Below are 14,336 nucleotides of genomic sequence, written 5' to 3'. Positions count from 1 at the left end.
AGTTTAACTTTGTTTCATTTCCAGTTCGCGTTCCATGTCCAGCACTTTGTTTGCACAAATGTGGTGTTTTGTGGACATTGTGGAATAATTAATCAATTTAGTTCTCGTTCAGCCTTTTCCAAATTCTCTGCTGTGCTTCAGTTCAGCTTTCCTCAGACTCATGCTTCACCTGTACTTCCGTTTCTATGAAGAAAAGCTAAACCCCATTTTTAAACTTGCAACAAATGATGTAAGAATTCCAATGCAAATTGAAACAGATGTATCGACTCTCCGAAGGTACATCATCAATTAGATTACTTAGAGACCTCTCACTAATGGTAGTTCAACCGTAGAGTCAGTCTTAATAGAACATTTCACATGATTTACCCAGCCTCATCTCCATTGTTCATTTATTTATACCATCTTATCAACTTCTTTATAATATTACTTGAAAATACAGCTCTTCGGTTGTGCAGGTAAATAATTTTCAACTTTACCTAGGTTTTAACTGCTCTAAGGCAGCCTTCATCAGAAGTAAAAATTTTTTACATTACCTATAACAGAGTTGTGGAATAATATAAAAATTATTAAATTAAACATATGTAATAAAATTACATCATAGCTAACTGCTACGGTACAGTAGACAAAGGAAGTATACTTACATAGAGTAAATAGTTATGGAATGGTTTAGAGCAACAGTGCTCATGTATAGATAAAAATATATATGTACATTATAAAATTTTCCTGGGAATGCACAACTTGATTAAGACGCGCTGCTAAGCATCGCGTGTGCGGCCAGCACTGTAAGCAGCATCAGACTGACAGGCGCTCGCCGTCGATGTTAGCAAGTCGGCACCTTGTATCGCGCCATCTAGTATTGAATGCTTGTAATTTACAGTGACAACAGATGTCAGAAGCATTGGAACAGGAGTTCACGTAATGTGCTGATTACATTATGTCAGATAGTATGTAACAGATCGCAAGTTGAACAAAATATTATATTGTAAAACAGGGAGAGAGAGAACAATATTTAAGGCTACAGTACGGGAAGCATAATAGCATTGTATCTGCGTTAAGTGATTTTAAGCAAGGGCATTACACCATCAAAGAAATTTTTATCACGTAATTGTAATTGCTAATTGAGGATTAAATGGTCGTTACGGGAAAAATGTTTGAAAATTTGCAACTGTTCCAGAATATCAAGTCTGAAGCCTTTCTTTTCCGTAAGTAAGATACTAATATCATGAACATCTTCAGGTTTGTGTCCTGTGATAAAAAGGTGGTCAGCAAATGGCGAATTACTTATGTTCGTACTTATTTTTCCTAATAGATGTTCTTTATATCTAATCGAAAATACTCGTCCACTCTGTCCTATATAATAAGCCTGAGTTTTGCAGAGGCGTCCGTCTTGGTTTTAAATTATGGATAATATTATATTTGAGAGAGTTTTTGGTGGAGAAAACTATGTTGCGGCCATATTTATTTTTACGGAAACGTTGCAATCTGTAGGTTATTGGACCTACATACGGTAAAGAGAAGTATTTCTTCAAATCGCTAGGCTCATCAATAGCGGTCCCAAGCGTGGTAATTCTGTTATTGGTTTTCTGTCTGAAGACATCATCTACATCATTTGGTTCGTAACCATTATTAATTGCAATGGTTTTAATTAGATTCAATTCGGTTTTTAAATTTTCAGAGGATAAAGCAGTAGAGACTGCTCTATGAATAGCAGAGTGAAAAAATGCTTTTTTGTGAGATCGTGGGTGTGTGGAACAGGCTGGCACAATTTGGTCAGAAAAAGAATCCTTACAAAAAAATATTGAAAGAGATTTTGTCATTGACTATTGTCAAAGTTAAGTCTAAATAATTTAACTGGCGGAAGCTGTTTTCAAGTTCACATGTGAAGATGATTTTTTCATTAGTTTGTTTAAAATCTCCAACAGATAGTTTATGCCATCGTTCATTCCATTATAGGCGATTGTAAGATTTCTGCCTGCTCAGGCGTCAAAGGCCGTTTCCAAATATAAGGACCTTAGAAAGAGTATCGTCAGTACAGGTATGGCAATTAATTTTAGTAAAGAATGAGAAAAAATGGGGCTCGTGCCTAGTTATGTGAAACCTTATCTGAACATTAATCAGTGCAAAAAAGATAAGAAAACTTTTTATGTGCTAGTGAAATATATTATAGGTAATCACATCAGCTCTCTTTATACCAAAAAAGACACTTTAAATGAAGAAGCGTACTATTTGTACTTAGAACTTACCAAAATGTTTCGCAGCCATTATAACTATCAAATTGATGACTTTTGGTGTAATATTAACGAGAGCATAGAAGTGCATAGGCAAGTCATTTATAACAGACATAAGAAAAAAATGGATAAACTTCTTAGCCTTTTACCGGTAAACATGGCAAAGTGCACTGATAATTTTGAAAAAAGTGATCATAAGTTTTTTAATAGGATTTTAAATAAAACTGACATAATTTTTACTAAAGATGAAATCTCTTTGTTAAGAAAAGGTTTAAAATACAATGTCAAACCAAACTTATCTGATCAGCATATAATAGAAAATATCATTATTGAACTTAAAACTGGTCTAGATAGTATAAAAATCATGAGATCGCAACAGATCAGAATTGCTCATGATGTATGTAATTTGCTTAGTAGAAATGGAGTTCGCCCTGAAAATGTCAATTATGACAAAAAAATTAATCAAATCTATTAATGTTTAACTTAGAGATAATGATGCTCTCGTAACAAAATCAGATAAAGGTAATTCTCTTATTATTGCTACAAAAGATGAATAAGTAGTAAAAACTTTAGAATTTGTTGAGGAAAACAATATTTCTGAGCTACAAGTAGATCCTACCCCAATTTTACAAAAAGAAATTAGATCCGCACTCAATGATGCAACTTTCTTACTTAAGCCATTCCAGAAAAAAACAGCTGATTAACTTGAACCCCCAGCCGCCTAAGCTTTGGTCCCAGTTTAAGGTCCACAAAATAAATCGCCCTATTTGGCCTTTTTTTGTAATAGTATGAACAGCGCTTACCACGATCTAGCAAAATTCCTTCATGATAAATTAAAAAGGTCTTATGTTTTTCAAAATAATTACTCTATAGCTAACAGTCAGAGCCTTATCAACAAAATAAAAGACATACACTGCGACATAAACACAAAGATGCTCTCATTTGATATTAAAAACCTTTATACCAATGTGCCTGTACTAACGACTTTAGATATCATAGAGAATAACTTACGTTTGTTCAAAAAAGAACACACTGATGAGCAGATCACTGATTTCATTAACCTAATGCAGATCCTAACAAAGTACAATTATTTCGAATTCAGTGGCCAGCTGTACCAACAACCTGATGGTCTTGCTGTGGGCAATCCCTTAGCAGACATTTTTATCAACTCTATAGAAGAGACATTTTTCAAAAAATTTTCCACTACCACCTTAGGAATTGTTTCATATTGTAGGTACGTCCATGACATTTTAATCATCTATAACGGAACAAACGATGGCATTAACCACCTGTTTGAGATCTTTAACAAACTACATGAAAAAATCACCTTCCCATGTGAACTTGAAAACAGCTTCCGCCAGTTAAATTATGTAGATTTAACTTTGACAATAGTTAATGACAAAATCTCTTCGAATATTTTTCGTAGGGATTCTTTTTCGGACGAAATTGTGCCAGCCTGTTCCACACACCCACGATCTCACAAAAAAGCATTTTTTCACTCTGCTGTTCATAGAGCAGTCTCTATTGCTTTATCCTCTGAAAATTTAAAAACCGAATTGAATCTAATTAAAACAATTGCAAATAATAATGGTTATGAACCAAATATAGTAGATGATGTCTTCAGACAGAAAACCAATAACAGAATTACCACGCTTGGGACCACTATTGATGAGCCTAGCGATTTGAAGAAATAACTCTCTTTACCGTATGTAGGACCAATAACCTACAGATTGCAATGTCACCTTAAAAATAAATGTGGCTGCAACAATAGTTTCTCTACCAACAACTCTCTCAAAAATAATATTATCCATAATTTAAAACCAAGACAGTCGCCTCTGCAAAACTCAGGCGTTTATAAAATCACCTGTGACACTTGCTCAGCTTATTATATAGGACAGAGTGGACGAGCATTTTCGATTAGATATAAACAACATCTATTAGGGAAAATAAGTGCGAATGTACATAATTTGTCGTTTGCTGACCACCTTTTTATCACAGGACACAAACCTGAAGATGTTCATGATATTAGTATCTTACTTACGGAAAAGAAAGGCTTCAGACTTGATATTCTGGAACAGTTGCAAATTTTCAAACATTTTTCCCGTAACGACCATTTAATCCTCAATTAGCAATTACAATTACGTGATAAAAATTTCTTTGATGGTGTAAAGCCCTTGCTTAAAATCACTTAATGCAGATACAATGCTATTATGCTTCCCGTACTGTAGCCTTAAATATTGTTCTCTCTCTCCCTGTTTTACAATATAATATTTTGTTCAACTTGCGATCTGTTACATACTATCTGACATAATGTAATCAGCACATTACGTGCACTCCTGTTCCAATGCTTCTGACATCTGTTGTCACTGTAAATTACAAGCATTCAATACTAGATGGCGCAATACAAGGTGCCGACTTGCTAACATCGACGGCGAGCGCCTGTCAGTCTGATGCTGCTTACAGTGCTGGCCGCACACGCGATGCTTAGCAGCGCGTCTTAATCAAGTTGTGCATTCCCAGGAAAATTTTATAATGCACATATATATTTTTATCTATACATGAGCACTGTTGCTCTAAACCATTCCATAACTATTTACTCTATGTAAGTATGCTTTCTTTGTCTACTGTACCGTAGCAGTTAGCTATGATGTAATTTTATTACATATGTTTAATTTAATAATTTTTATATTATTCCACAACTCTGTTATAGGTAATGTAAAAAATTTTTACTTCTGATGAAGGCGGCCTTAGAGCAGTTGAAACCTAGGTAAAGTTGAAAATTTTTTTACCTGTGCAACCGAAGAGATGTATTTTCAAGTAATATTATAAAGCTCATCTACAGTTGCTGCATTATCGGCCATGTTCAAAATTGCTTCTTAGCAACTCTGCACATCCCCAAAGCAGGCTGTTTTTGTGTCTGAGGCACTATTTTCTCTCACCGAAGTGCTGCAATCCCTGTCCTGTGCCCAAACTCTCACATCATCCCTCGAGTTGGCTCTCTGTGTGCAAATAAAAATAACAACACCCACATATCAACTGCTTTTACATATGATTACTTGTTCTATAGTTTACATTTGAGAACGTCGTTCAGTGGTAAGAAATGTTAGTGCTACACATTGTGCCTTTCGAGTGGTGCATGTAAACACAGATTCCCTTCTTGGTGGTCATCCCTTGCTTTTAAAGTGTCCCCTACAGTTTACATATTGTTTTGTGAGGAAAGATCCAACAGTTCCAAAAGTTGGAATAGTTTCTTACTTTTATACGTTGCCTAACGAGAGAAGTGCGGCACTCGGATGGAGATGAAGAAACAAAATGAAACTTAATGCCAAGGATGCACAGACTACTTACAGGTTCACAGAAATATGTAAATTGTATTGTTTTTTAATTTTGTTTTCACTGTCGATTATTTATATCTTTGTGTATTTTGTTCTCGCAGTCCTTAAAGTGTCACAGTGAGGGGATTGTGGCTCGTGTACTGGCTCTGCACTAGCAGAATAGAAATGTGAAAAACACAAGTCTGAAAACGACTTATTGGACTCGCCAAAATGAAACAATAATACAATCTCCAAAAGAACAACAGACTCGGTCCCAACTGCAGATCATCGCCAGCATACAATAACAAATAATAATAGAAGATCTGCAAGAGATCAGCCAGCTAGAAAAGGTGACTGGCTATGGCTGCCAGGGTGCCAGTTCTGTAGACTTCCAAGTGGTGCATCGAACTGCCCTTTACCGGCATTGCGGCGCCCTATGAAGCCCATTGGTGGATGTATCTGCCAGAACTACTTGCGATCACATGCCTTGCATAGCATAGTCGTTCCTGGACTAGCTGCGACATCTAGTGAAGCTGTTATGCAGGCTCCGCGAATGGGCCACTGGCGGCTGTCGATGGAGACCCGGTGTTGTGTTGTGTTGTGTTGTGTTGTGTCTGCCGGTAAATATTTGTTGACAACACAGACGACATAGGTTATTCTGGTGAATATAAGCCCTGTGGTGCAGGCGTCCCAAGTTGGTTGGACGTGAAATGGGATGCCGATTCAGTAGGCACTACGATGTCTACAGTGGGCGGCCACAGCAGCAGCCCCCAATACTAACTACTCTGTACACCTCTGCTTTATTGGGACGAGAGAATATGTAATGTTATTTCAGTGTTTACACCAATGAGTCAAATTTATGAAGTACTTGGCAGTATGAGTGTATTTACAATGTTGCAATCCCTCTGGCCTGGATGTATCTCCTTAATTAGTTGGGGATGGTGTCATAAAGCCATTGTACCTCCTGAGGCAAAATGGCCCGTAACCGTTGTATCTGATTCTCGATATCCTAAGTACTGGCATTTCTCAGCAGCAGCTAATTTCTCAAGTTCTTGATTTTTAATGTGCACTGTTTGCACAGCAGGTGGTAACTGTACAGATAGACTGAATGATGTAATTGCTTTCACACTTGCATTAGATGCCTTAAAACCAAGGCAGTCCTTGTGATGTTTAAAGCTTTCCCGGCGTATTGATTGTTCCATAAAAACATCATCTTCCGCCCTCCTTCCAAAATTTCATCACTGGTGGGATCCGTTAAAGATGACCTGGGCCTGCGTAAACCAGGTGTTTTCAAAATTCCGTGTGAATGCGACAAATCATATATAGGGCAAACAACACTTACTGTGCAGGTACGCATTGTGGAACACCCAACGGCATACTCGCCTTCTCCAACCCACCAAGTCCCCAATCGCCGAACATTATATTTCCACAGATCATTCCATGAATTACGACAACACAAAAATTTTGGCGCACACACATCAAACTTTTGGAGCTCGATTATCAATGAATCTGTGGAAATAAGATTGTCTGACGACGAGGCCCTCATCAATCGAGATAACGGTTATCAGCTCAACTCTGCGTGGAATCCTGTTATAGAGAAACTTCGTAGTCGATGTAGTTATGTGCATAAAGATGGAAATTGACCTGACCCGATACGCCAGGCTTTCACAGTGGAGGGCGCGAGGCGCAGCACATGGAGCCATTATGAACGTGCACGCTGAGCAGCGCATGCGCAATGTCACCTCAGTACAGCTTTAAATAGTGGAGCTCAGCACGTACTCGCCAGTACTACTACAGTGGCACTCACCTGAAGATGGCCAGAAGCCTCTGCGCCGAAATATCGTGGCAGGACGTTACTGATACCTGGCAGCTCTCCCGTGTTTTTATGGAACAAGGCAGTCCTTAACTGGGCAGATGATCTCCCCACTGGTTGGACAATAGGTCGTGCGCCTGTTCTTCCCAGTAAGCTGCCTATTGTGTTAGGTGTTGCACTGCAAAAAAGAAGCAGCATGATAGGTCTGTTGCCAAGTGACAGGTGAACATTTTTGCATTTTAGTTTCTTGGTGAGCCCTTTATATCTCAAACACCATAGCTGTTCTTAGATCTCATATCTGTGTTGGCAGATATATGACAGAGAAATCACACCATCTTTTTCCATTGCCATCTTTGTTTTTCCTCTCTGTCAGCTTGCCATTTGTAAATTTGAGACACAAAGACTTCAACGTTTTGGAATCTTCTGGTGTAATTCCTGCCAATTTCAGATCAGTTTTGATGTTTCCAGTTCATTTAATTGTGTCCTTTTTGGCTTTACTCCTGTTGTCAAATAATTTCACTATTTGTTTCGTAAGTCTGTCTAAGTTCTTTTAGTGTGTCAATAGTATCTTCACTTGTATTTCCTCATTTCACTATGGACATTTGTGCACTTTTAGAGTTCCTTTCTGCCTCTGAATCGGCGTCGTTTGTCTAAAAATTCTGGTCCAAGAATATTCCTTACGATTTTGCATTCTTTTTTTTAGTGCTTTCAGTGTCTGTGTTCCTGTTGAGAACTGGTATTTCTGATCCACAGAGGCATTGTAGTTTGAAGTTTAAATACTGTATTGTATTGCTTTTGTTTTGTGTGCTTGTGGCGGTATAGTTCTTTTTATAGATATTTTGTGTAAAGTTGATATGCAGTTCTTCTTCTGGCATCTTAATTTCACTTGTAAATTATAGATTGCAGCAATCAGTTGTCCTTTTTAAATTTCATTGTGCAGATCTAGATTTTGGGCTTCATCCACAGTTCATTGAGTATTCAATGAATTGTGGATGAAGCCCTACCAACAGGCAGAGGACGCATTGAGCAAAAATAATAGTGCATTGAGAAGGGCTAGTTTCTAACCGAAATGTAGATCTGCGTAATAAAATTTATAAAGGACAACTGATTGCTGCACTCTATAATTTGCAAATCAATGTAACAGTCACGGAGTGCAACTGCTTTCCGAATAGAAGGTAACCTGATCTTAATTTCATTTGCTTTTGTCTTGAGCGTACTCGAATTGTAATTCTCTCTCTCTCTCTCTCTCTCTCTCTCTCTCTCTCTCTCTCTCTCTCTCTCTCTCTGTCTCTCTCTCTGTCTCTCTCTCTTTCTTTTTCCGATTATGTGATGATTATTTGCATTTTATAGGGTACGTATGAGCCTGTGGCACAAAGGACTATTGCCGAGTCCTTCACTGGCCAGAGTAGCAGGAGCAGCGGCAGAAGCACGAAGAAGTCTACGATTGTGTTCAGTGACAGTGATTAACTCCCACCGGTACGTGAAATATAGGAGCATCAGTTCACTGTAGGCTTCAAAGGGCACAATCTGTCCACTGTCGGGAGAGTTCTTGTTATAGTGTGCAAAGTGTAACATTATGTGGCAGACAGACAGATATAACTGTGGCATACATGTTGCTTAATTTTGTGTCAAACCGTCATGTTGTGTACCTTTATTTTATACCATGTAAGTTTGTACTTCGAACTGAATGTCTGTTTTTATATTGGTCGAAAGTTTTGTTAATAAATCTGCAGTGTTATCAGTTTTATTACTTGAGACCTGAACTTAGGTAAGGATATTACAACTCAGCTAGGTATGGTAATGACAGGGATGTCAGAAGATTTATAATGTTTAAACAATGGAAAATCCAGCATGGTGTAATGACAATATTTTGAAAAGGATAACTGCTACTCACCATACAGCAGAGATGCTGAGTTGCAGGTAAGACTGTCAGACAAGTAAGCTTTCGGCCAAAAAGGTCTTCAGCGGAATGAACCCCCGCCACCACCACAACAAACACAAACGCATGTGCGTGCGCGCACCCACCCGCACACACACACACACACACACACACACACACACACACACACACACACACCAACAGCCTTGTTGCCGTGGCCAGTCACTGACACTGGACATGTGTATGTTATATACATCCCCCCCCCCCCCCCCCCCCAAGTTCCGGTGATGGCTTTTTTGGCCAAAAACTTATTTATTTGACAGTCTTTCTGTTGTACTGATCTGTGACTCATCCTTTTCATAATATTGAATATATGTTTTCCACTCATTGGACTTATTGGCTTGGATGAAATGATGCCTCGTTATTGGTGACTGTACACAATTCAGGAGCGAATACAATCCCAATCAACAGAACTAAAGGGGGAGAAGCCATTTCAGATAACTTTTTTTCCAGTTAAACCATTAACACGTACTGAAGAATTTAGTGTTCTAATTACAGTATGTATTTTCAATATGTTTTTTACGTCGAACAAATTCAAAATGTTTTTGTAGGCTTCACTTACATTCTTTATTAATGTTAAAATTACGTTGTTGGGATTACAATACCTGAATATACAATATACTGTGCTAAACAGTTGGTAGCACATGAATTGTTCCGCCAACATTTCATCAGAGGGATGTCAACCAGTGTTGACTCACAGCATTGTTCAACAAATCTTAGGGCAATCTCCGCCGATGGCAGCAGCAGCAGCAGCAGCACATGTACTGTGATTTGCGTGTTGTATTGTATCCAGCAGGTTTTAGAAAGATGAACTCATGAAATAACCTTACCTCTAGTGTTCAAAAACCATCGCCAGCTATGGATTGCAACACTGTTTCTATGATTTCTTGATCAATGAGTTCTTGCAAATGGTCAGTGACAACCCATTTGCCCACCTCGCACATATCCATGTCTTTGCATTCAAGAATTCCTTCTACCATATCTGTCAAGTTTTCAAAATTTTCGAACTCATCTTCTCAGAGCCCGTCATACAGTTTGCTCCAACACCTTCAAAGAGTTTCTGCTTTCACATTATACCAGACTTGCACTCAACAATAAATTATGTGTTTCATATATACTGTCTGCAGCACATAATTCATGTTTTGGTTTTCCGTGTCACTGTCTTGCAGAATGAGTCTCGTCAATAGCTCACAGTAGTGCCATTTAAATGTTGCTGTCACACCCTGTTGCAGTGGCTGAATTAGATTGGTAACATTGGAGTGTAACGTGGTCAAGGATGTGACATTTTTAGAATTTTAAGATTTGTCACTCTCTTGGCCTCAATGATGATACATGAAGTGTATTCATGATTATCCTGTTTCCGGATTATTTGTGAAACAATTTGCCATATGGCAATAAGTGCCATTTCTGTTGTTCAAATGACTGCCACGTGACAATAGAGTATCATTTCCACTGCTCTCGGCCAGCCTGTTCTATGGAAATCAAAAACGTATTCAGTGTTCTGGTGTGATCGGGATGACAGAGAAATGAAAGAAATGTGTTGACATTAAAAAAGAAACAGAACTGATTGACAGCTTTGAGAAGTGAGGTACCTGCTGCAAAACTAATTGGTATGCAGACTGTTTGGGTCATTAAAAACAATAAGCAAAAAATACAGAATTTTACCAGAATATGCAGTTCTAGTTCTGGACCATCTGCACAAAAAAGCATGGAGGAGATATACATTTGATGAATTAGGTACTGATGTTTTGCAATGGTTTAGCCAAAAATGAGCAGAAGATATCATTGTTTCAGGTACGATTAGTACTTCACCTAACACAATGTATAGAAGACAGCTATGAAAACAACAAAGCCACTGGTGCTTTTATTGACTTGACATCAGCGTACGATAATGTTAAAAGTGCTTAACATAACTGGGGATTACAAACTCACCCAAATGATTGAGTGATTTCTTCAGAAGAGAAAGTTTATTGTAGAATTTCAAGATCTGCGGAGCAGATGGAAGAATGTAAAGAATGGCCTTCCACAAGGGTATGCTAGCTCCTATACTTTGTAACATGTACACAAATGATCAACTCTGCCTGCAAGGGACAAAGAGATTTATTTATGCTGATGATGTTGCTCTAGCAGTTCAAGAAACATCTTTTGAACATGTTGGAGAGAAGCTCTCCCATGCTGTAGAAAATCTAAGTGGCTATTACCAAGACAATCAGCTGAAGCCAAATCCAGCAAAACACAGATTTGTTCATTACATTTTAGAAATAGACATGCAGCAAGGAAATTGCATGTGTTGTGGGAACGTAAGCATTCAGAACACTGCCTCACCCCCAAATATCTGGAGCACTTACCTACACAATACATTGTTTGAGCACCAAATGGGAGGTGTCTGCAGGGAACAACATTCTCTGGAAATTATCGGGTACAACTGGGGGGACACATCCTCGCATCTTAAGAGCTTCTGCTGTAGCTCTTTGTTATTCAGTTGCAGAATATGCTTGCCCTGTCGGGTGCAGATGTAGTCATGCTAAACAAGTGGATATCACTTACAGACTCATTATGGGATGTTTGAGATATATACCACTTGATAAAGTTTATTGTCTAGTGAGCATTCCATCTCCAGATATCAGTTATGAATGTGCATCAAGACTGGAAAAGTCTAAGGCATTGAATCTGAAGGCCCACGCACTACACGGGCATCAGCCAGCAGTACCAAGGCCCAAGTCAAGGAAAAGCTTTCTTCTTTCAACTGCAAGCCTCACTGAACCACCTTCGAACTTCAGAGTCAACTCGTGGCGTTCCAGATCCAGCCACCTTCTAGGGTGGATGATCCTGACCCAAAGCCTCCCGTCAGGTCACGAAGAAAGCTGGTCAATATGGAAGACCCGCAACAGGCTGCGTTCTGGAGTTGGAACAACAAAGACTAACTTGAAAAATTGGGGATTTGCATGCGAATCGACAGCATGTGAATGTGGTGAAGAACAGACAATGAATAATCTTCTTGTCTGCAGACTTATGCCCAACGTCATGCATGCCACAGAATGTCATTGATGCCACCAAGGAAGCATGTGAAGTTGCTGCATACTGGTCACACACAGCATTGTAATGCTTATAGTGGCAACGGCCTTGCTGCAGTGGATACTCCGGTTCCCGTGAGATCACCGAAGTTAAGCACTGTTGGGCGTGGCTGGCACTTGGATGGGTGACCATCCAGCCGCCATGTGCTGTTGCCATTTTTCGGGGTGCACTCAGCCTCGTGATGCCAATAGAGGAGCTACTCGACCGAATAGTAGCGGCTCCGGTCAAAGAAAACCATCATAACGATCGGGAGAGCGGTGTGCTGACCACATGCCCCTCCTATCCGCATCCTCAACTGAGGATGACACGAAGGTCTGATGGTCCCGATGGGCCACTTGTGGCCTCAAGACGGAGTGCTTTAATGCATACAGTACCATGTTTTGGAACATTTTGTATAACTTGTAAGCTATAGTGTGTGTTTCTGACACAATTAAATAAATGAATAAATAAAAGTATCAAAAATACTTGATTTTTTTTGTAAAGCTGTAGGGTTAGAGGGAGAGTTCAATGCCCCATCTGAATGGCTAACAAGATTCAGTTGTCATCCCAAGATTCGCAAGGAGAGTGACGTAGTTCAAATGTTGTGGCAGCTGATTTCCTCTGGGAATGATTCCAGAAATTTGTAGAAGAAGAGATTTCACCCCAGACCAAATTTATATTGCAGATGAAAGTGGTCTGTATTGGAAATGTCTACCAACCAGAACCCTTGCTTTAAAGAGTAAAGTTCATGCTCCTGTATATGTCATCATCTTAAGGACATATTACGATTTTGTGCACCACTAATGCTTCTGGGAACCACAGTGTGAAATTACTAGTGATTGGAAAATAATAATAATAATAAATGAAAGGACCACTCCCTGCACTCCTACCCTCAACGTGCTTCCTGAGTCCATAAACCCAACCACCCAAGATGCCCCCCATTGTTGCCGATTACTGTGGCCCAACTGAGAGAATCTCTGCTCTCATAGACCACACCTTCAGCCTACTACGCTCAGTTTACCGTCCTATATAAAAAGACACCAACCATTTCCTCCACAGCTCCTTTACCACATGGTGCCTGCTAATCACTGTTGATTCCCACCTCCCTCCACACTAACACGCTTAGTGCCCATCCCCTTACCACTATTGAACACTACCTTTCCCAACACCTGATGGATTCCAAACCAACAATCACCTTCCTAGTCGCCATGACCAACTATATACTCACTACAGTTACTTCTTTAAAGGCATTCTCTACAAACAAATCTGGGATATGGCTATGGGCACCCACATGCTGCTGTCCTGTGCCAACCTATTTATAGCCCATCTGGAGGAATCCTTCCTAAACACCCAAAATCCCAAACCCTCAGATGGTTCAGATTCATTGATGACAGCTTCGTGATATGGGTTGAGGGTAAGGACACCTTAGTCACATTCCTCCAGAACCTCAACACCTTCTCCCCCATTCACTTCATCTGGTCTTACTCATCCCAACAAGCCACCTTCCATGATTTCCTCTGCCTCAAGGTTGGCTACATCGGTACTTCTGTTCATATCAAACCTACCAACTGCCAGCAATACCGACAGCTGCCACCCATTCCATACCAAGAAATCCCTTCCATACAGCCTAGCCACCCACGGCAATCGCACCTGAAGTGACGAGTGGTCCCTCTTGAAATATACCGAGGATATCATTGAGGCCTTCACTGGTAGTAATTACAATCCCAGCCTTGTACAAAAGCAGATCTCCTGTGCCTTATATCTCCAGTCACCCACCAACTGACTCACATTCTCCACCACTTCCTCTCGTTGTGCCATGAAATGAGGAATGACCTACCCACTATCCTTCCCATAATGGTATTCCGCTACCAACCCGAGCCTACATAATATCCTCACCCATCCTTACAGAACCCCTACTCCCAATGCCTTGCCTCATGGCTCATATCCCTGTAATAGACCTAGGTGCAAGACCTGTCCCACACATCCTC

At 39.7% G+C, this 14,336-nt stretch overlaps 1 protein-coding gene and 1 pseudogene across 2 annotated transcripts in view; both read left to right on the top strand.

Moving 5' to 3' along the window:
* Window positions 1-9,102, top strand: part of LOC126292189 (double-strand break repair protein MRE11) — a 120,294-nt gene extending 111,192 nt beyond the window's left edge. For both annotated transcript variants that reach the window (XM_049986033.1, XM_049986032.1), the window contains exon 13: window positions 8,706-9,102. In XM_049986033.1, the coding sequence (XP_049841990.1) occupies window positions 8,706-8,822 (117 nt within the window). In that variant the 3' untranslated portion in view covers window positions 8,823-9,102. The remainder of the gene's footprint in view (window positions 1-8,705) is intronic.
* Window positions 9,103-12,407: 3,305 nt separating this feature from the next.
* On the top strand, window positions 12,408-12,524 carry LOC126292526 (5S ribosomal RNA; annotated as a pseudogene).
* The last annotated feature ends 1,812 nt before the right edge of the window (window positions 12,525-14,336 follow it).

The sequence above is a fragment of the Schistocerca gregaria genome, chromosome 9 (genome assembly GCF_023897955.1).
Source record: "Schistocerca gregaria isolate iqSchGreg1 chromosome 9, iqSchGreg1.2, whole genome shotgun sequence".
In the NCBI taxonomy this organism is placed as follows: Eukaryota; Metazoa; Arthropoda; class Insecta; order Orthoptera; family Acrididae; genus Schistocerca; species Schistocerca gregaria.
The sequence above is the reverse complement of the archived record's forward strand: the minus strand, read 5'-3'. Positions and strand labels throughout refer to the sequence as shown.